Source organism: Stenella coeruleoalba (genome assembly GCF_951394435.1).
Source record: "Stenella coeruleoalba genome assembly, chromosome: 20".
NCBI classification, from domain to species: Eukaryota; Metazoa; Chordata; class Mammalia; order Artiodactyla; family Delphinidae; genus Stenella; species Stenella coeruleoalba.
In genome coordinates, this window is record NC_137166.1 from 58,151,363 (window position 1) to 58,167,896 (window position 16,534).

At 41.7% G+C, this 16,534-nt stretch overlaps 1 protein-coding gene across 1 annotated transcript; it reads left to right on the forward strand.

Annotated features, from left to right (window-relative positions):
* Nucleotides 1–1,065: 1,065 nt before the first annotated feature.
* On the forward strand, nt 1,066–16,217 carry LOC307178508 (uncharacterized protein). Its single transcript, XM_079906698.1, has 5 exons — nt 1,066–1,351; nt 2,614–2,740; nt 11,726–12,698; nt 12,741–14,053; nt 15,820–16,217. Exons 1-4 carry the CDS (start codon nt 1,319–1,321, stop codon nt 14,047–14,049), a joined length of 2,442 nt encoding a protein of 813 aa, XP_079762824.1. The 5' UTR covers nt 1,066–1,318; the 3' UTR covers nt 14,050–14,053; nt 15,820–16,217.
* The last annotated feature ends 317 nt before the right edge of the window (nt 16,218–16,534 follow it).

Genomic DNA, 16,534 nt, shown 5'->3' on the forward strand with positions numbered 1-16,534 from the left:
GGTTACAGTTTATAACTTATGACTACCCAAGGTTTCAATAGTATTAAAATGTTATGGCAGCCCTAGCAGACAAACACAATTCTCATTTAATGTTTTCTCATCACCAAATAAATGAGCTCAACACCCAAGAAATATAGTTAGGTCTACAACACCACTTCTGCTGTCACAGTAAATTCTGCCATCAGACAACTGAAGGAATTGAAGGACCATAGAAGCACCACCATTTGAAACCTTGCTAGCCTTTAATAAATGGGTTGATTTGTGTAACAAAAACAAAAACAAACAAACAAACAATATATATATATATAGAGAGAGAGAGAGAGAGAGAGAGAGAGAGAGGATTACACAATTGTAACAATTCTAAAAAGGCCACAAAATAAAAATTAGCTTTTATACAATTTAGGGCGTTTAGTTTGGCAGTTCCTATTTTTCTTCCACTTTTGATGATCCTGTTCATTTTTGCTTCTACTCCTCAAAATGACTGATAACATAGGCAGGGGAACCGTTTTCTGGGGGAACCAGAGGCAGAGCTCCTGCTTGTCCATCCGCTTCAGGGCAGCCTAACATCACACTACTTGCTTTTCTGTCATGGACCTCAATGGACTCTTTTTTCTTCTTCCTGACCAAACAAACTGAAACTTAAAAAACTGAGTAACACTTCAGACCACATGCATTTGAAGATCAATAAACAATGTTTCTAGCTATGTGTGGATTCATTTTATATACGAATGACTGGAATGATACGGCCATTTAGATGAGTAGATTTGCGAGCATCGCAAATAATAGTTTTATCCTCTAGGAGCTGCCTGGGCTTAATGGAGTCTGAAATAATGTCTCTTCGCGGCCTTTAACAACGACCAAAGCCCCTCCCTCCTTTGAGGTAGGAACACCACCAGCAGCGTTCCTCAAGGGGCTGCAAATCCAATGCTCCTGTTGAACATTATGAACTAGATTCGCCGCGGCCTCTGGAGCGCTGGGAACTACATTACCCTGAAGGCACGGGCCGAGAGGCAGCAACGGCCAATCAGGATGAGGGGTTCCCGCGCGTGCGCGTCTGGGCGGGACTTCCGGCGACCCCGTTGTGGCGGTCATTTATGCTCCCCTCCAGTTTGTTCGCGCTCCGGAGCGTTGTGTCAGGATCGAAGTGACAGGACCGAGAAGATCCGAGAGGAGGGCCTGTCCCCGCAACACAGAGGCAGGTCTGAGGCTAGGCGACGCCGCCCGGGGTATCGCGCGCCAAGCCCGGGAGAGTGACCGCCGTGCCCGCGTCTCGCCTCATCTCCCGCAGCTCCCGGGCCCGCTCCGTCCACCGAGTCCGATGGCGACGGCGGCGCTGAGGGACCCGCCTGAGGTAAACGCTCGTCCTCCGGCCCCTCACCGCCCACAAGGCACCAGACACTATAGCCCCGAGTGCGGGGCGCCTGTTTACGTGCCCGCAGCCCAGGCCGCGGTGTCCAGGACGGTGACGTGGCCGTGGGCGGCGCGTGGGCGAGGGTGACAGGCGAAGGAACCGACAGGTGCAAAGGCTTGGAGGTCGGACTGAGCCAGGAGGATTCGGGAAACCTGGGGTGCATCTTATGACTGCAGTAAAGAGAGTGTGAGGTGGAATCACGCCTGGACCGGCAGAGAGAGAGGTTGTTGCTTTATTCTGAGGGACCTGCGAGCCACGCAGGGCTGTGAACGGACGAAGAGCAGTGTATTTGAGGGCTTTAAAAGTTTTCAAAAAGCTGCTCAGAGAACGAACAGATAGGATTGGAATGGGGATGACAAAGAGAGGCACAGGGAGTTGAGTCCTCGTCCAATGTCACAGGATCTGATGAGAGACAGCAGAGGTTAGTCAGTCAGCCTGAGGTCACTAGGTTCCAGGGTACAAGGGAGTCCTGCACACATGGAGCCCAGCCATGGTTGTCTTCCTTTTTCGCCCAGGTTCTGAAGGTTGAAGAGACACTTATGGAACCTATGTAAGGCAGGAGAGGGTGTCCCAGTCCCTCACTGGTTCTGGGTGGCTAATACTGAAACAGAGATCAGAAGCAAGGCAGGCAGGGCTTTCCCTGGCTATGGGCTCCCTCAGAGAACTGGGATTGTACCAGATCATGTTTGATTTTGTTAAGCACTCTGTGGATGCCACGTTCCAAGTACCTGGGTGAGTCCAGAGAGGTGCCTGTGATGTGGGGCAGGGAGGTGGTAGAGCTGTGGGAGTGCAACTGTGAGGTCTGAAGGTGTGAAAGAGGTTTGGTCAACTGAATGACGTGCACATCAAGGGGAAGTGTGAGCTGAGGGCCCACAGGACCTGGTGTTGGGGATTAAGGGTAAAGATGAGCCCATGTTTTGCTGTGTCTTGGAGGCACAATGTGGGAGACCTCAGGGGAATTACTTCGGGGGAGGGATGGGGCCCTGTAGGCCAGGCCCAGCGTTTAGATGGCGTTTATCCCCCCGGCCACCGCCTTTTGTGGCTGAGGGCTGAACGCAGTGAGGAGAGATCAGGCATCATTTGCACGAGGCCTGACGTGGGGAACTCTGATGGAGGATGACCATGGAATACATGTGTGAGGAGATGAATTGTGGGTCCTCAGAGAGAGAATGTTTATGTTTCATCTATCTCATTCATGACAGGTTGGTGTGACCTTTGAGGACATTGCCCTGTACTTCTCCTGGGAGGAATGGAAGCTCCTTGATGAGGCTCAGAGACACCTGTACCATGATGTGATGCTGGAGAACTTTGCACTTATATCTTCACTGGGTAAGAGACTGACCATCCCCAGTGACCTGGGCTAGGCTCTGTATCCTGCCTCACCCTCTTTTCTCCAAGGTGTGCTCTGTCCTTCTCACATATGGACCTTGGGCACTGCTTGTTTCCCCAGCTTTCTGGGTAGTTGCTGTGATAGGTAGGGCTGGGTTGTTGGCACTGCCCCCTTCTCTCCCCGTAGCCCCAATACAGTCTGTACTCAATGCTCGTAGGGGTGGATTTGAGGTCAGCATTCTTGCAGTGAGGCTTATGGATTGCATCTTACTTGCCCTTTCCCTGGTCAGATGGTGAGTCCAGGTCCATGGTACTTCTGTGTCCCAGGTTTTGTTCCTTCTTATTATCTGACATTTCCTTCTGCCTCCATATGCCAGGAATTGAAGGTATTGTCATGACCATTACTTACCTGGACCATGGGCTGTTTTCTAAGGCTGTCCTTAGTGGTTCTACTTGTGGTGTTTAGATCTCTTTTCTTTTCTCCAGCTTATTGAGGTATAATTGACAAATAATACTGTATGTATTTAAAGTGTACAGGGAGTTCCCTGGTGGTCTAGTGGTTAGGATTCAGAACTTCCACTGCCATGGCCCGGGTTCAATCCGTGGTCAGAGAACTGAGATCCCACAAGCCACGCAGTGTGGCCAAAAAATGAAAAAAAAAAAATAAAAAGTACAAGGAAGTGTACAATGTCATGATTTTATATACACACATACAGTATGAAATGATTACTACAGTCAAGTTGATTAACACATCCATTACCTCACATAATTGTATTTACATTTTTTGTGTGTGTGAAAACACTTAAGATCTACTCTGTTAGCCCATTTGAAGTATACAATGCAGCATTATTAAGTATAGGCTCCATGCTGTATTAGTTCTTCAGAGCTTATTCATCTTATAAAACTGACCAACATCTTCCCATTTCCTCTAGACCTGAGCACCCTGCACCTACTCTTTGTTTCTATGGGTTCAACTGTTTTTTATCCCACGATTCCATATATAAGGGATCGCATACAGTATTTATCTTTCTTTGGCTTATTTCACTTTGCATTATGCCCTCCATGTTCATCATTGTTGTCACAAATGCATGAGTTCCTTTTTTAATGGCTGAATATTACTCCATTGCATATAAATACCAGACTTTATTAATCCATTCATTCGTAGACAGATACAGGCATATTGCAGGTTAGGTTCCAGACCACCGCAATAAGGTGAGTAACACAATAAAGCAAGTCACCAAAAGTTTTGTTTTCTAGTGCCTATAAATGTTATGTTTACACTGTATAGTAGCCAGTAAGTGTGCAATAACATTATGTCTTAAAAAGTAACATATATACCTTAGTTAAAAAATACTTTATTGCTAAAAAAATTTTAATCATCATTTGAGTTGTATCTTTTTGCTGCTGGAGCAATTTATTTAAAAAAAATTTTTAATAAATAAATTTATTTATTTATGGCTGTGTTGGGTCTTTGTTGCTGTGCGCAGGCTTTCTCTAGTTACAGCGAGTGTGGCTACTCTTCATTGTGGTACAGGGGCTTCTCATTGCAGTGGCTTCTTTTGTTGTGGAGCACAGGCTCTAGGTGCATGGGCTTCAGTAGTTGTGGCACGCGAGGTCTAGAGTGCTGGCTCAGTAGTTGTGGCACAAGGGCTTAGTTGCTCCGCGGCACGTGGGATCTTCCCGGACCAGAGCCTGAACCCATGTCCCCTGCTTTCGCAGGTGGATTCTATTTTTTGTTTGTTTGTTAATTTTATTTATTTATTTTGGGCTGCGTTGAGTTTTCATTGCTGCACGTGAGCTTTCTCTTGTTGCAGCAAGTGGGGGCTACTCTTTCATTGCAGTGCACAGGCTTCTGTTTGGGGTGGCTTCTCTTGTTGTGGAAAACAGGCTCTAGGCACACGGGCTTCAGTAGTTGTGACATGCGGGCTTAGTAGCTGTGGCTCGCTGGCTCTAGCGCGCAGGCTCAGTAGTTGTGGCGCACGGGCTTAGTTGCTCCGCACCATATGGGATCTTCCCAGACCAGGGCTCGAACCCGTGTCCCCTGCATTGGCAGGAAGAGTCTTAACCACTGCATCACCAGGGAGGCCTGGCAGGCGGATTCTTAACCAACTGTGCCACCAGGGAAGTCCCTTGCCTTAATTTTGACTGATCAAGGTGCTGACTGATCAGGTTGATGAAGGTTTTGGTGGCTTTGGCAATTTCTTCAAATAAGACAAGAATGATGGTTGCCACATCAATGGACTCTTCCTTTCAGGAATGATTTCTCTGTAGCACGTGATGCTGTTTGATAGCATTTAACACACAGTAGAACTTCTTTCAAAATTGTAGTCAATCTTCTCAAACCCTACTGCTGCTTTATGAACTAAGTTTATGTAATATTCTAAAGCCTTTGTCATCATTTCAACAATCTGCACAGCATCTTCACCAGGAGTACATTCCATCTCAAGAAACCATTTTCTTTTCTCATCCATAAGAAACAACTCCTCATCTGTTAAAGTTTTCTCTTGAGATTGCAGCAATCCAGTCATCTTCCAGCTGCACTTCTAATTCTAGTTCTCTTGGTTTTTCCACTACATCTGCAGTTACTTCCTCCACTGAAATCCTGAACCCCTCAAAGTCATCTAGAGAGTTGGAATCAGCTTTTTCTCAACTCCTGTTAATGTTGATAGTTTTACCTCTTCCCATGATTCATAAATGTTCTTAATGGCATCTAGAATGGTGAGTCCTTTCCAAAAGGTTTTCAATTTACTTTGCCCTGATCCATCAGAGGATTGCTATCCATGGCAGCTATAGCCTTATGAAATGTATTTCTTAAGACTTGACAGTGTAAACTACTTGATCCATGGGCTACAGAATAGATGTTGTAGTAGTAGGCATGAAAAGAACATTAATCTTGTACATCTCCACCAGAGCTCTTGACTGACCAGCTGCATTGTCAGTGAGTAGTAATATTTTGAGAACATTTTTTTTTTCAGAGCAGTAGGTCTCGACAGTAGTCTTAAAATATTCAGTAAATCATGTTATAAGGAGACATGCTGTCATCCAGGCTTTGTTGTTCCATTTGTAGAATATATGCAGAGTAGATTTAGCAGAATTGTTAAGGGCCTAAGATTTTCAGAATGATAAATGAGCATTGGCTTCAACTTTCAGTCACCAGCTGCATTACCCTTAACAAGAGAGTCAGCCTGTCCTTTGAAGCTTTGAAGCCAGGCATTGACTTCTCCTCTCTAACTGTGAAAGTCCTAGATGCCATCTTCTTCCAACATAAGACTGTTTCATCTACATTAAAAATGTGTTGTTTAGTGTAGCCATGTCCATTAATTATCTTAACTAGATCATGTGGATAACTTTGGTACAGCTTCTACATCGGCACTTGCTGCTTCACTGTGTACTTTTTTTTTTCACCTTGTACTTTTATGTTATCGAGACAGCTTCTTTCCTTAAATCTCATGAACCCACCTATGCTAGCTTCATATTTTTTTCCCCCAGCTTCTCACCTCTCTCAGCCATCACAGAATTGGAGAGAGTTGGGGCCTGACTCTGGATCAGGCTTTGGCTTAAGGTAATGTTGTGGCTGGCTTGATCTTGGATACAGATCACTAAAATTTTCTCCATATCAGCAATAAGACTATTTTGCTTTCTTATTCTTTGTGTGTTCACTAGAGTAGCACTTTTAATTTACTTGAAGAACTTTTCCTTTGCATTTATTGATACAACTTGGTTAATACTGTTTGGTCCAAGGACCTGGCTTTCAGCCTCTCTTGGCTTTTAACTTGCCTTCCTCACTAAGCTTTATCATTTCTAGCTTTTGATTTAAAGTGAAAGACATGTGATCCTTCCTTTTACTTGAGCTCTTAGAGGCCATTGTAGGGTTATTAATTCGCCTAATTTCAGTATTGTTGCATCTCAAGAAATATGGAGGCGTGAGGAGAGGGAGAGAGACAGATTCGCCAGTCCGTAGAGCAGGCAGAACACATACAGTGTTTATCGATTAAGTCTGCTGTCTTATGGGTCCAGTTTGTGGCACCCCAAAACAAAGATCACTGATCACAGATCACCATAACAAGTATAACAATAATGAGAAAGTTGGAAATATCGCAAAAATTACCAAAACGTGACTCACAGACACAACGTGAGCAAATGCTGTTAGAAAAATGGCGCCAGTAGACTTGCTTGACACAGGGTTACTGCATACCTTCAATTTGTAAGAAAATGAGTTATCTGTGAAGCACAGTAAAACAAGGTATGCCTGTACTTAGGTTGTTTTTATACCTGGGCTATTGTGGATCATGCTGCAGTGAACATGGGGGTGCAAACACCTGTTTGAGATACAGATTTTATTTCCTCTGAAAATAGACACAGAATTGGGATTATTGGACCATGCAGAGTTCTATTTTTTTTTTTTTTTTTTTTTTTGCTGTACACGGGCCTCTCACTGCTGTGGCCTCTCTTGTTGTGGAGCACAGGCTCCCGATGCGCAGGCTCAGCGGCCATAGATCACGGGCCCAGCCGCCCCGCGGCATGTGCGATCTTCCCAGACCAGGGCACGAACCCGTGTCCCCTGCATCGGCAGGCGGACTCTCAACCACTGCGCCACCAGGGAAGCCCCAGAGTTCTATTTTTAATTTTTAGGAAATTCCATACAGTTTTCCCTAATGGCTGTACCGATTTACATTCCTACCAACAATGTAGAAGGTTTTCCTTTTCTTCACATCCTCACGAACATGTATCTGTTGTCTTTTTGATAGTAGTGTTCCAGACAGGTGTGAGGTATCTCATTGTGGTTTGGATTTGCATTTCCCCGATGTTAGTGATTTTGAGCACCTTTTCACATACCTGTTGATCATTTGTATGTTTTGGATAAATATCTGTTAAGGTCCTTTTGCCCATTTTTAATTGGATTCTTTAGTTTTTTATTGTTGAATTGTATGAGTTCTGATATTTTCTGGATATTAACCCCTTATCAGATAAATCCTTTGCAAGTATTTTCTCCTTTTCCTTAGGTTGTGTTTTCATTTTGTTTCCCTTGCTATAAAGAAGCTTTTCCATTTGATATAGTCCCACTTGTTTATTTTTGCTTTCATTGCTTGTGCTATGGGTGTTATCTAAAAAAAATCGTTGCCAACACCAATGTCAAGGAGCTTTTTCTCTGTATTTTCTTCTAAAAGTTTTACAATTTCAGGGTTTATGTTTCAAAATTTTAATCTGATTCAAGTTAATTTTTGTGAGTGGTGTGAGATAAGGCCATAGTTTCATTTTTTTTGCTTGTGGATAACCAGTGTTTCCATCACAATTTTTGGAAGAAGCTATCCTTTCTCCATTGTGTGTTCTTGTTGTGCCTATCAAAGATCAGTTGACCACATATGCATGAGTTTATTTCTGGGCTCTGTATTCTGTTCAGTTGGTCTATGTGTCTATTTTTATGCCAGTACCATAATGTATTAATTACCATAGAATTGTAATAGTTTGAAATCAGAAAGTGTGATGCCTCTAGATTTGTCCTTTTTCAAGATTGTTTTGGCTATTTGGAATTTTTCATCGTTCCATACAAATTTTAGGATTGTTTATTCTATTTCTGTGGAAAATGTCATTTGAATTTTGAAATGGATTGTTTTCAATCTGTAAATTGCTCTTTGTAAAATTAACAATATTAATTTTTCCAATCCAAGAATACTGGATATCTTTCCATTTATTTATGTCTTCTTTAGTTTCTTTCATCGTTGTCTTATGATTTTCAGAATGTAAATCTTTCATCCCCTAGATTAAATTTGTTCCTGAGTATCTTATTCTTTTGATGCTATTTAAAATAAGATTGCTTTCTTAATTTTCTATTCAGACAGTTTGTAATTAGTGTATATAAATGCAACTGAAATTTGTATATTGGTTCTTTTTATCCTGAAACTTTACTGAATTCATTTGTTAGGGTGGAATTTTGGGGGTTTCTACATATAAGAGTGCGTTACCTGCAAACAAACACTTTTCCTTCTTCCAGTCCAATTTGACTGCCTTTTCTTTCTTTTTCTTCTCTACTTACTCTGGGTGGGGCTTCCTGTACTATGTTGAATAAAAACGGATAGGGTAGGCATCCTTGTCTTGTTCCTGATGTTAGAGGAAAACCTTTTAGCTTTTGAATGTTCAATATGATGTTAGGTATGGGCTTGTCAGACATGTTGAAGTACATTCCTTCTATACCTAGCTTTTTTTAAAAAAAAAACAATTAATTTGGCTGTGTCTGGTGTTAGTTGTGGTGTGCAGGATCTTTTAGTTGTGTACAGGCTTCTCTCTAGTTGTGGTGTGCGGGCTCAGTAGCTGTGACCTGCAGGCCCTCTAGTTAGAGCGCATGGGCTCACTGGTTGCAGCGCACAGGCTCTCTAGTTATGGCATGTGGGCTCCAGAGCACGTGGGCTCAGTAGTTGTGGTGCATGGGCTCTCTAGTTGTGGCAGGCGGGCTGCAGAGTGTGTGGGCTCAGTAGTTGCAGTGCATGGGCTGAGTAGTTGCAGTGCATGGGCTTAGTTCCCCAACCCAGGACTGAACTCGTGTCTCCTGCGTTTGAAGATGGATTCTTAACCACTGGACTACCAGGGAAGTCCCCCTTCTATACCTAACTTGTTGAGAGTTTTTATCATGAATGGATATTGAATTTTAAAATGGTTTTTCAGCATCTATTCATATGATTATGATTTTTATCCTTCGTTCTGATAATGTGGTGTATCACATTTATTGATTTGCACATGATTTTGAACCATCTTTGCACCCCAAGGATAAATGCTACTTGATTGTGATGTATGATCCTGTAAATGTGCTGTTGGATTTGGTTTGCAAGTATTTGGTTGAGGATTTTTGCCTCTCTATTCATCAGGGATTTTTTTTTTATTTACTTATTTTATTTATTTATTTTTGGCTTTGTTGGATCTTAGTTGCTGTGTGTGGGCTTTCTCTAGTTGCAGCGAGTGGGGGCTCCTCTTTGTTGTGGTGCACGTGCTTCTTATTGTGGTGGCTTCCCTTGTTGCAGAGCACGGGCTCTAGGCATGCAGGCCTCAGTAGTTACAGCACACGTGTTCAGTAGTTGTGGCTCGCAGGCTCTAGAGCACATGGGCTTAGTTGCTCCGCAGCATGTAGGATCTACCTGGACCAGGGCTCGAACCTGTGTCCTGTGCATTGGCAGGCGGATTCTTTATCACTGTGCCACCAGGGACACCCTCATCAGGGATATTGACCTGTAATTTTCTTCTGTTGTATTCTTCTTAAATGGCTTTGACATCAGAGTAATGCTGGTCTCATAAAATGAACTTGGAAGTGTTCCTGCTTCAATTTTTTGGAAGACTTTGAGAAGGATTGATATTAATGTTTTAAATATTTAGTAGATGGCTTCCCTGGTGGCACGGTGGTTGAGAGTCCGCCTGCTGATGCAGGGGATGCGGGTTCGTGCCCTGATCCGGGAGGATCCCACTGCCATTGAGCAGCTGGACCCATGAGCCATGGCTGCTGAGCCTGCACGTCCGGAGCCTGTGCTCCACAACGGGAGAGGCCACAACAGTGAGAGGCCCTCATACCGCAAAAAATAAATAAATAAATAAATAAATATTTAGTAGAATTCCCAGTGATTTTGCCTAGTCCTGGGCTTTTCTTTGTTGGGAGATTGTTTTTATTAGTGATTCAATCTGCTTACCAGTTATAGGTTAATTCACATTTCCTATTTCTTCATGATTTTATTTTGGTAGGTTTTATGTTTATAGGAGTTTTATTCATTTCTTCTGAGTTATCCAATTTGTTGGCAAATAATTGTTCATTCTAGTTTCTTCTGATTGATTGTATTCCTGCAGTATCAGTTGTTATGTCTCCTCTTTCATTTCTGATTTTGAGTCGTCTCTCTTTTTTTCATAATCTAGCTAAAGGCTTGTCAATTTATCTTTTCAAAAAAACCAACTGTTGAGATTTCCCTGGTGATCAGTGGTTAGGACTCTGCACTTCCACTGTAGGGGGTCCAGGTTCAATGCCTGGTCAGGGAACTAAGATCCCAAAAGCCATACAGAGTGGCCAAAAAACAAAGTAAAAAGTTTTTTAAAAAAAATTTAAAAACCTCTTACTTTTATTGGTGTTTTCTGTCATTTTTCTAGTTTCTATTTCATTTATTTCTGCTCTGATCTTTATTATTTATTTCTGCTAACTTTAACCTTAGTCTGTTCTTTTTCTCATACCTTGAGATATAGAGTTAGATTGTTTATTAGAGATCATTCTTTTTTCTTAATGTAGTCATTTATTGCTATAAACTATCCTCTTACAATTGCTTTTACTGCAGCCCATAAGTTTTCGTGTGTTATGTTTCCATTTACATTTGTTTGAATATGTTTTTTTTAATCATTTCTTGTTTAACCCATAGGTCATTCAGGAGTGTGTCATTTAAATTCTACGTATTTGTGAATTTCCCAGCTTTCCTCCTGTTAATGATTTCTAGTTTTGTACCATTGTGGTTGGAAAAGATATTTAATATGTTTTCCATCTTTTTAAATTTGTTAATACTTGTTTTGTGACCTAACATGTGATCTATCCTAGAGAGTGTTCTCTGTGTACTTGAGAAGAATGTGTATTCTGCTATAGTTGGATGGCATCTTTTGTACATGTCTGTCAGGTCCCTTTGATCTTAGGTGCAGTTCAAGACCAACGTTTTCTTATTCAGAGTGGGGCATTGAACCCCTAATATTACTTCACTGTTGTCTTTTTCTGCCTTCAGATTTGTTTGTATTTGCTTAATATATTCGGGTGTTCCAATATTGGATGCAAATATACTTGTAATTGTTATATCCTCTTGATGAATTGACTGCTTTATCATATAATGACCTCCTTTGTCTATTTACTTAAAGTCTGTCTTTTCTGACATAGTATAATTTCCCCTATTCTTTTTTTGTTTCATTTGCACGTTTGTGGTTCGGTTGCCCCTTCCAATAAAGTGAATGTGTACCTCATCGGTGTTTCTTTGCATTCAGGTGTCTGGAGTGGAGAAGAGAATGTTGAGGCATCCTTTGAACAGAATGTTTCTGTGGTAATGTCACAGGTCAGGACTTCCAAGGAACCTTCATCTTCCCAGAAGACTCACCCCTGTGAGATGTGTGGTCCAGTCTTGAGAGACATTTTCCATTTGACTGAGCAGCAGGGAACACAACACAGCCAGAAACTGTTCAAGCGTAGGGCATGTGCAAAAGGATTTTATTTCAGTGCAGACACTCAGCAGCACCAGGAGCAACACATGCAAGAAAAACCGTTCATAATCGGTGTGGACAGGGCCTCATTTGTGAAGAGCAGCAATTTCCATGTGTCAGGGGAGGCTTTTACCTGCAAGAAAGTTGCAGAGGACTTCCTAGCCACCTCAGGACATCTGAATCGACAGGCCATTCACACTGGGGAAAAGCCAAACACAGTCACCCACTGCATGGAAACTTTACAAAGCAGAAAAAGTCATTGCACCAGGGGAGAATGCAAGAAAGCCTTCAGCCCCAAACACACACTTGTTCAGGCCCAGAGTGTCTACACTGAAAGACAGTGTTTTATGTGCAGTGAATGTGGGAAAACATTCAAGTATAAATCCTCATTTGTTGTGCACCAGAGAATTCACACTGGTGACAGGCTTTATGACTGTGGCGACTGTGGAAAATCTTTTAGGGGAAGCTCAGCCCTCATTCAACATCGAAGAATTCATACTGGGGCAAGGCAGTACAAGTGCAGCAAATGTGGGAAATCCTTTAGCCAAGAATTTGTCTTCATTTATCCTCAGAGGAGTCACACTGGAGAAGATTGCCACATTTGCCATCAGTGTGCACAATCTTTTAGCCATAGCTCCATCTTTTTTCAACAACAGACAGTTCACACTGGAGAAATGAGTTATGAGTGCACTGAATGTAGGAAGCCCTTTAGACGAAAATCTGACCTCATTGAACACTGGAGGGTTCACACAGGAGAAAGGCCTTATGAGTGCAGTGAATGTGGGAAATCCTTTACTTCTAGCTCCGCCCTTCGTTATCATCAGAGAGTTCACACTGGAGAAAAGCCTTATAAATGTGGGGAATGTGGGAAGTCTTTTACCTCTAGCTCTGGCCTACGTTATCATCAGAGAATTCACACAGGAGAAAGGCCATATGAGTGTACTGATTGTGGAAAGTCTTTTACCCAAATAAATCACCTCATTATACACCGAAGAGTTCACACAGGAGAAAGGCCTTATGAGTGTAGTGAATGTGGGAAATCCTTTAGCCACAAATCTTACCTGTCTCAACACCAGAGAGTTCACACTGGAGAAAGGCCTTATGAATGTAGTGAATGTGGGAAATCTTTTACCTCTGGTTCCGCCCTCTGTTATCATCAGAGAGTTCACACAGGAGAAAAACCTTATGAGTGCAGTGAATGTGGGAAATCCTTTACCAATGGACCGATACTCATTCGACACCGTAGAGTTCACACAGGAGAAAGGCCTTATGAGTGCAGTGAATGTGGGAAATCCTTTACCCAAAGAAATCATCTCAACATACACCAGAGAGTTCACACAGGAGAAAGACCTTATGAGTGCATTGAATGTGGGAAATCTTTTACCTCTGGTTCTGCCCTTCGTTATCATCAGAAAATTCACATTGGAGAAAGGCCTTATGAGTGCAGTGAATGTGAGAAATCTTTTACCTCTAGCTCTGCCCTCCGTTGTCATCAGAGAGTTCACACAGGAGAAAGGCCTTTTGACTGCAGTGAATGTGGTAAATCTTTTAGGGACAGTTCCCAATTGAATCAACACCAGAGAGTTCACACTGGAGAAAAGCCTTATGAATGTAGTGATTGTGGGAGATCCTTTAGCCAGAATTCATACCTCTCTAAACACCGGAGAGTTCACACTGGAGAAAGGCCTTATGAGTGCAGTGAATGTGAGAAATCTTTTACTTCTGTCTCTGCCCTTGGTTATCATCAGAGAGTTCACACTGGAGAAAGGCCTTATAAGTGCAGTGACTGTGGGAAATCTTTTACCAATAGCTCAATACTGATTCGCCATCGGAGAGTTCACACAGGAGAAAGGCCTCATACATGTAGTGACTGTGGAAAGTCCTTTACCCAAAGAATTCACCTCATAATTCACAGGAGAGTTCACACAGGAGAAAGGCCTTATGAGTGTAGTGAATGTGGGAAATCTTTTACCTCTCGTTCCACCCTTCATTATCATCAGAGAGTTCACACAGGAGAAAAGCCTTATGACTGCAGCGAATGTGGGAAGTCTTTTAGCCGAAAATCTAACCTCTCTCAGCACCAGCGAGTTCACACTGGAGAAAGGCCTTAAATGTGTAAGAAATGTATAATTTCCTTGTTCAGTGTAGTGACATTGGATGAAACTGAGGCACTAGTTGTCCCATGCATCCAAACATCAGGAGTAGAGAGATTCCTCATAATTTTCAGTTTTGTGGGAAGCATGTGTGACTGTGTTACACTCTCTAACCTACCCAGGGCTCTTGATAGATTTATGTCACTGCCACTTTCTGTAGCCAGATCCATTTCACCTCTATAAGCTGGCATGTCCCCACAGTGTGCATCAGTCACTACTGCAGTGTGCTCAGGGAAGCCAACTCTGTTCTCTCATTTCTGGGAGGAAATTAGGAATAACCTGAACCTTTAGGATTCCCTTTCTGACCAGCTTGGGCATGGGCCTGACCTACTATTAGCCCAGAGAACATCATATGAGTTCATCTGGCAACTTCCAGAGAGGGATTACCATTTTCAGGGACATGTTGGTCTCAAGATACTTGTGATGAAGTTTTATACCTTCTGAGTCACCAGCTAAAGAACTGCCAGCCATTGCTGGCAGATCTGCCAGAACATTGCCAGAACAGTAACAAAGACCTTACTGTTTAAGTCCTCTTTAATCTTGGATATTCTATTTACCAAATAGGGTAGGTTATAAACAGATTTGGGCATGAAGGGGCGAGCAACTTTTATGGGGGTATCAAACTTTCTGTGCCTCAGAGGAGACATTACAAAGGCAGAAATTAACTTACTAGTTTTTGTCAAATTTGCATTTCTGCCCATGGCCTCCTAGGAAAGACTGCAGGACTTTCTTGTCTTCATTTGAGGCCTGGATGCTATGAGTTTTAGGAGACTCAGAGGGCACCCTGAGGAGGGGTCCAGTGTGAAAACCTCAACTGCTTCTGGGAGCAGCATGAATTTTTTCCCTTGTTCACAGGGCATGTCAGCAATGCTGAGGGAACTCTCTTCCCCAGGTCTTACAAAGAGCCAGGCAGATTTTTAAAAAAAAGAGAGAAAAGGAGAATCTGTAGTCCACAGATGTGTCTCTTGTGACCCAGGCCTCATTCCTGTTGACTCTGGTGGAAAGTCATTGCTCACTCTATTTGCTGTCTTTGAGGTAAGACTGACCGCCAGAGGGCATGCCAAAGTGGAATGAATGTAGGATTGCCAAACCTATTTTCCCAAAACAGTTGGACATAGTTTTTTTTTTTTTTTATCTTGAAGCATTTCAAAAGTTATTTGTTATCAGATAGCTCTGACATATGTATGGAACTGAAACCATCATTGTAGTCATGGTAATGACTGTATGTGTTACTGTATATTTATCTCATGACATTTTATAATCTCTCTCTTCTTGCCCCTCACACACCTTCAAGTAACCATTGATTTACTTTCCTTTATAATATGTAACTTTCCACTTTCTAGAATTCATGTGATGGGAATCAAAGTATTTACTCTTTTTCCTGCTTTTATTTATGTTGCATAAATACTTGGAGAGTCATCAATGATATATAAGCAGCTCATTTTTTTTTTTCTAAGAAACATTCTTATATTGGAATATACCACTATTTATCCATTCACTTGCTTATGGACATTTGGGGTTTTTCTAATTTTTGACTATTGGAAAAAAAAGCTGGTACAAACATTTGTGTATAAGTTTTTATGTGGATGTATGTTTATCTTCAGTAACTCAGAGTGCAAAGTTTGAGTCATAGGGTAGGTGAATGCTTAACTTAAACAGACTAGCAAATTGTGATCTGAACTAATTATACCTTTTTCTTTTCTTTTTTTTTCTGACCGTGCTGCACAGCTTGTGGGATCTTAGTTTCCCAACCAGGCCTCATCAGTGAAAGTGCAGAGTCCTAACTACTGGACTGCCAGGGAATTCCCATTTTTTTCATTCTTACCAGCAGTGTATGAGAGCTCCATTTCTTCCACATCCTGGTGAATATTTCATTTGTTCATTCTTTTTTTTTTTTTAACAAAAGTTGTCACTTTATTATATTGTACATATGTGTCTTTCTACATAAATGGGATAAAAGATAACATTCCAGAATATTAGTGTTTTTATTGGGAATGTGTATTTCTTTTTTTTATTATTTGTATTTTTTATAGCCAATCATTCTTAATTTTAACCCTTTTTGTAAGTTTGTCCAGCTATCTAACTGTTGTTTTATTTACATTTCCCTAAAGATTCATGATGAGCATTTCTTCAGATGCATATTTGCTACCTCTGTATCTTTAGTGAAATGTTCATATCTTCTGCCTATTCTGTGAATTTTGGCTATTTTCTTCCTTTCACAAAAGAACAGTAAAACAGCCAAGTTGTATTGGAATTTCACTCATTTTGTGACTTTTTAATTTATGGAATAATTGTTTTTAATACTGGAATAATATGTTCTAATTTTTTCAATTTTTTATGCTATGTGCAGTGTAATGGAAACATATACCATATACTTTTAATTTTAATCTGTGTTAATAATGTACTCTCCATCACTTTCTAAAGTTCAGACATTTAATAATAC

Coding starts and splice junctions, on each gene's coding strand:
- LOC307178508 (XM_079906698.1), top strand. CDS start 1,319: ATGGCGACGGCGGCGCTGAGGGACCCGCCTGAG. Junction 1,352..2,613: donor CGCTGAGGGACCCGCCTGAG/GTAAACGCTCGT, acceptor CATTCATGACAG/GTTGGTGTGACCTTTGAGGA. Junction 2,741..11,725: donor TGCACTTATATCTTCACTGG/GTAAGAGACTGA, acceptor CTTTGCATTCAG/GTGTCTGGAGTGGAGAAGAG.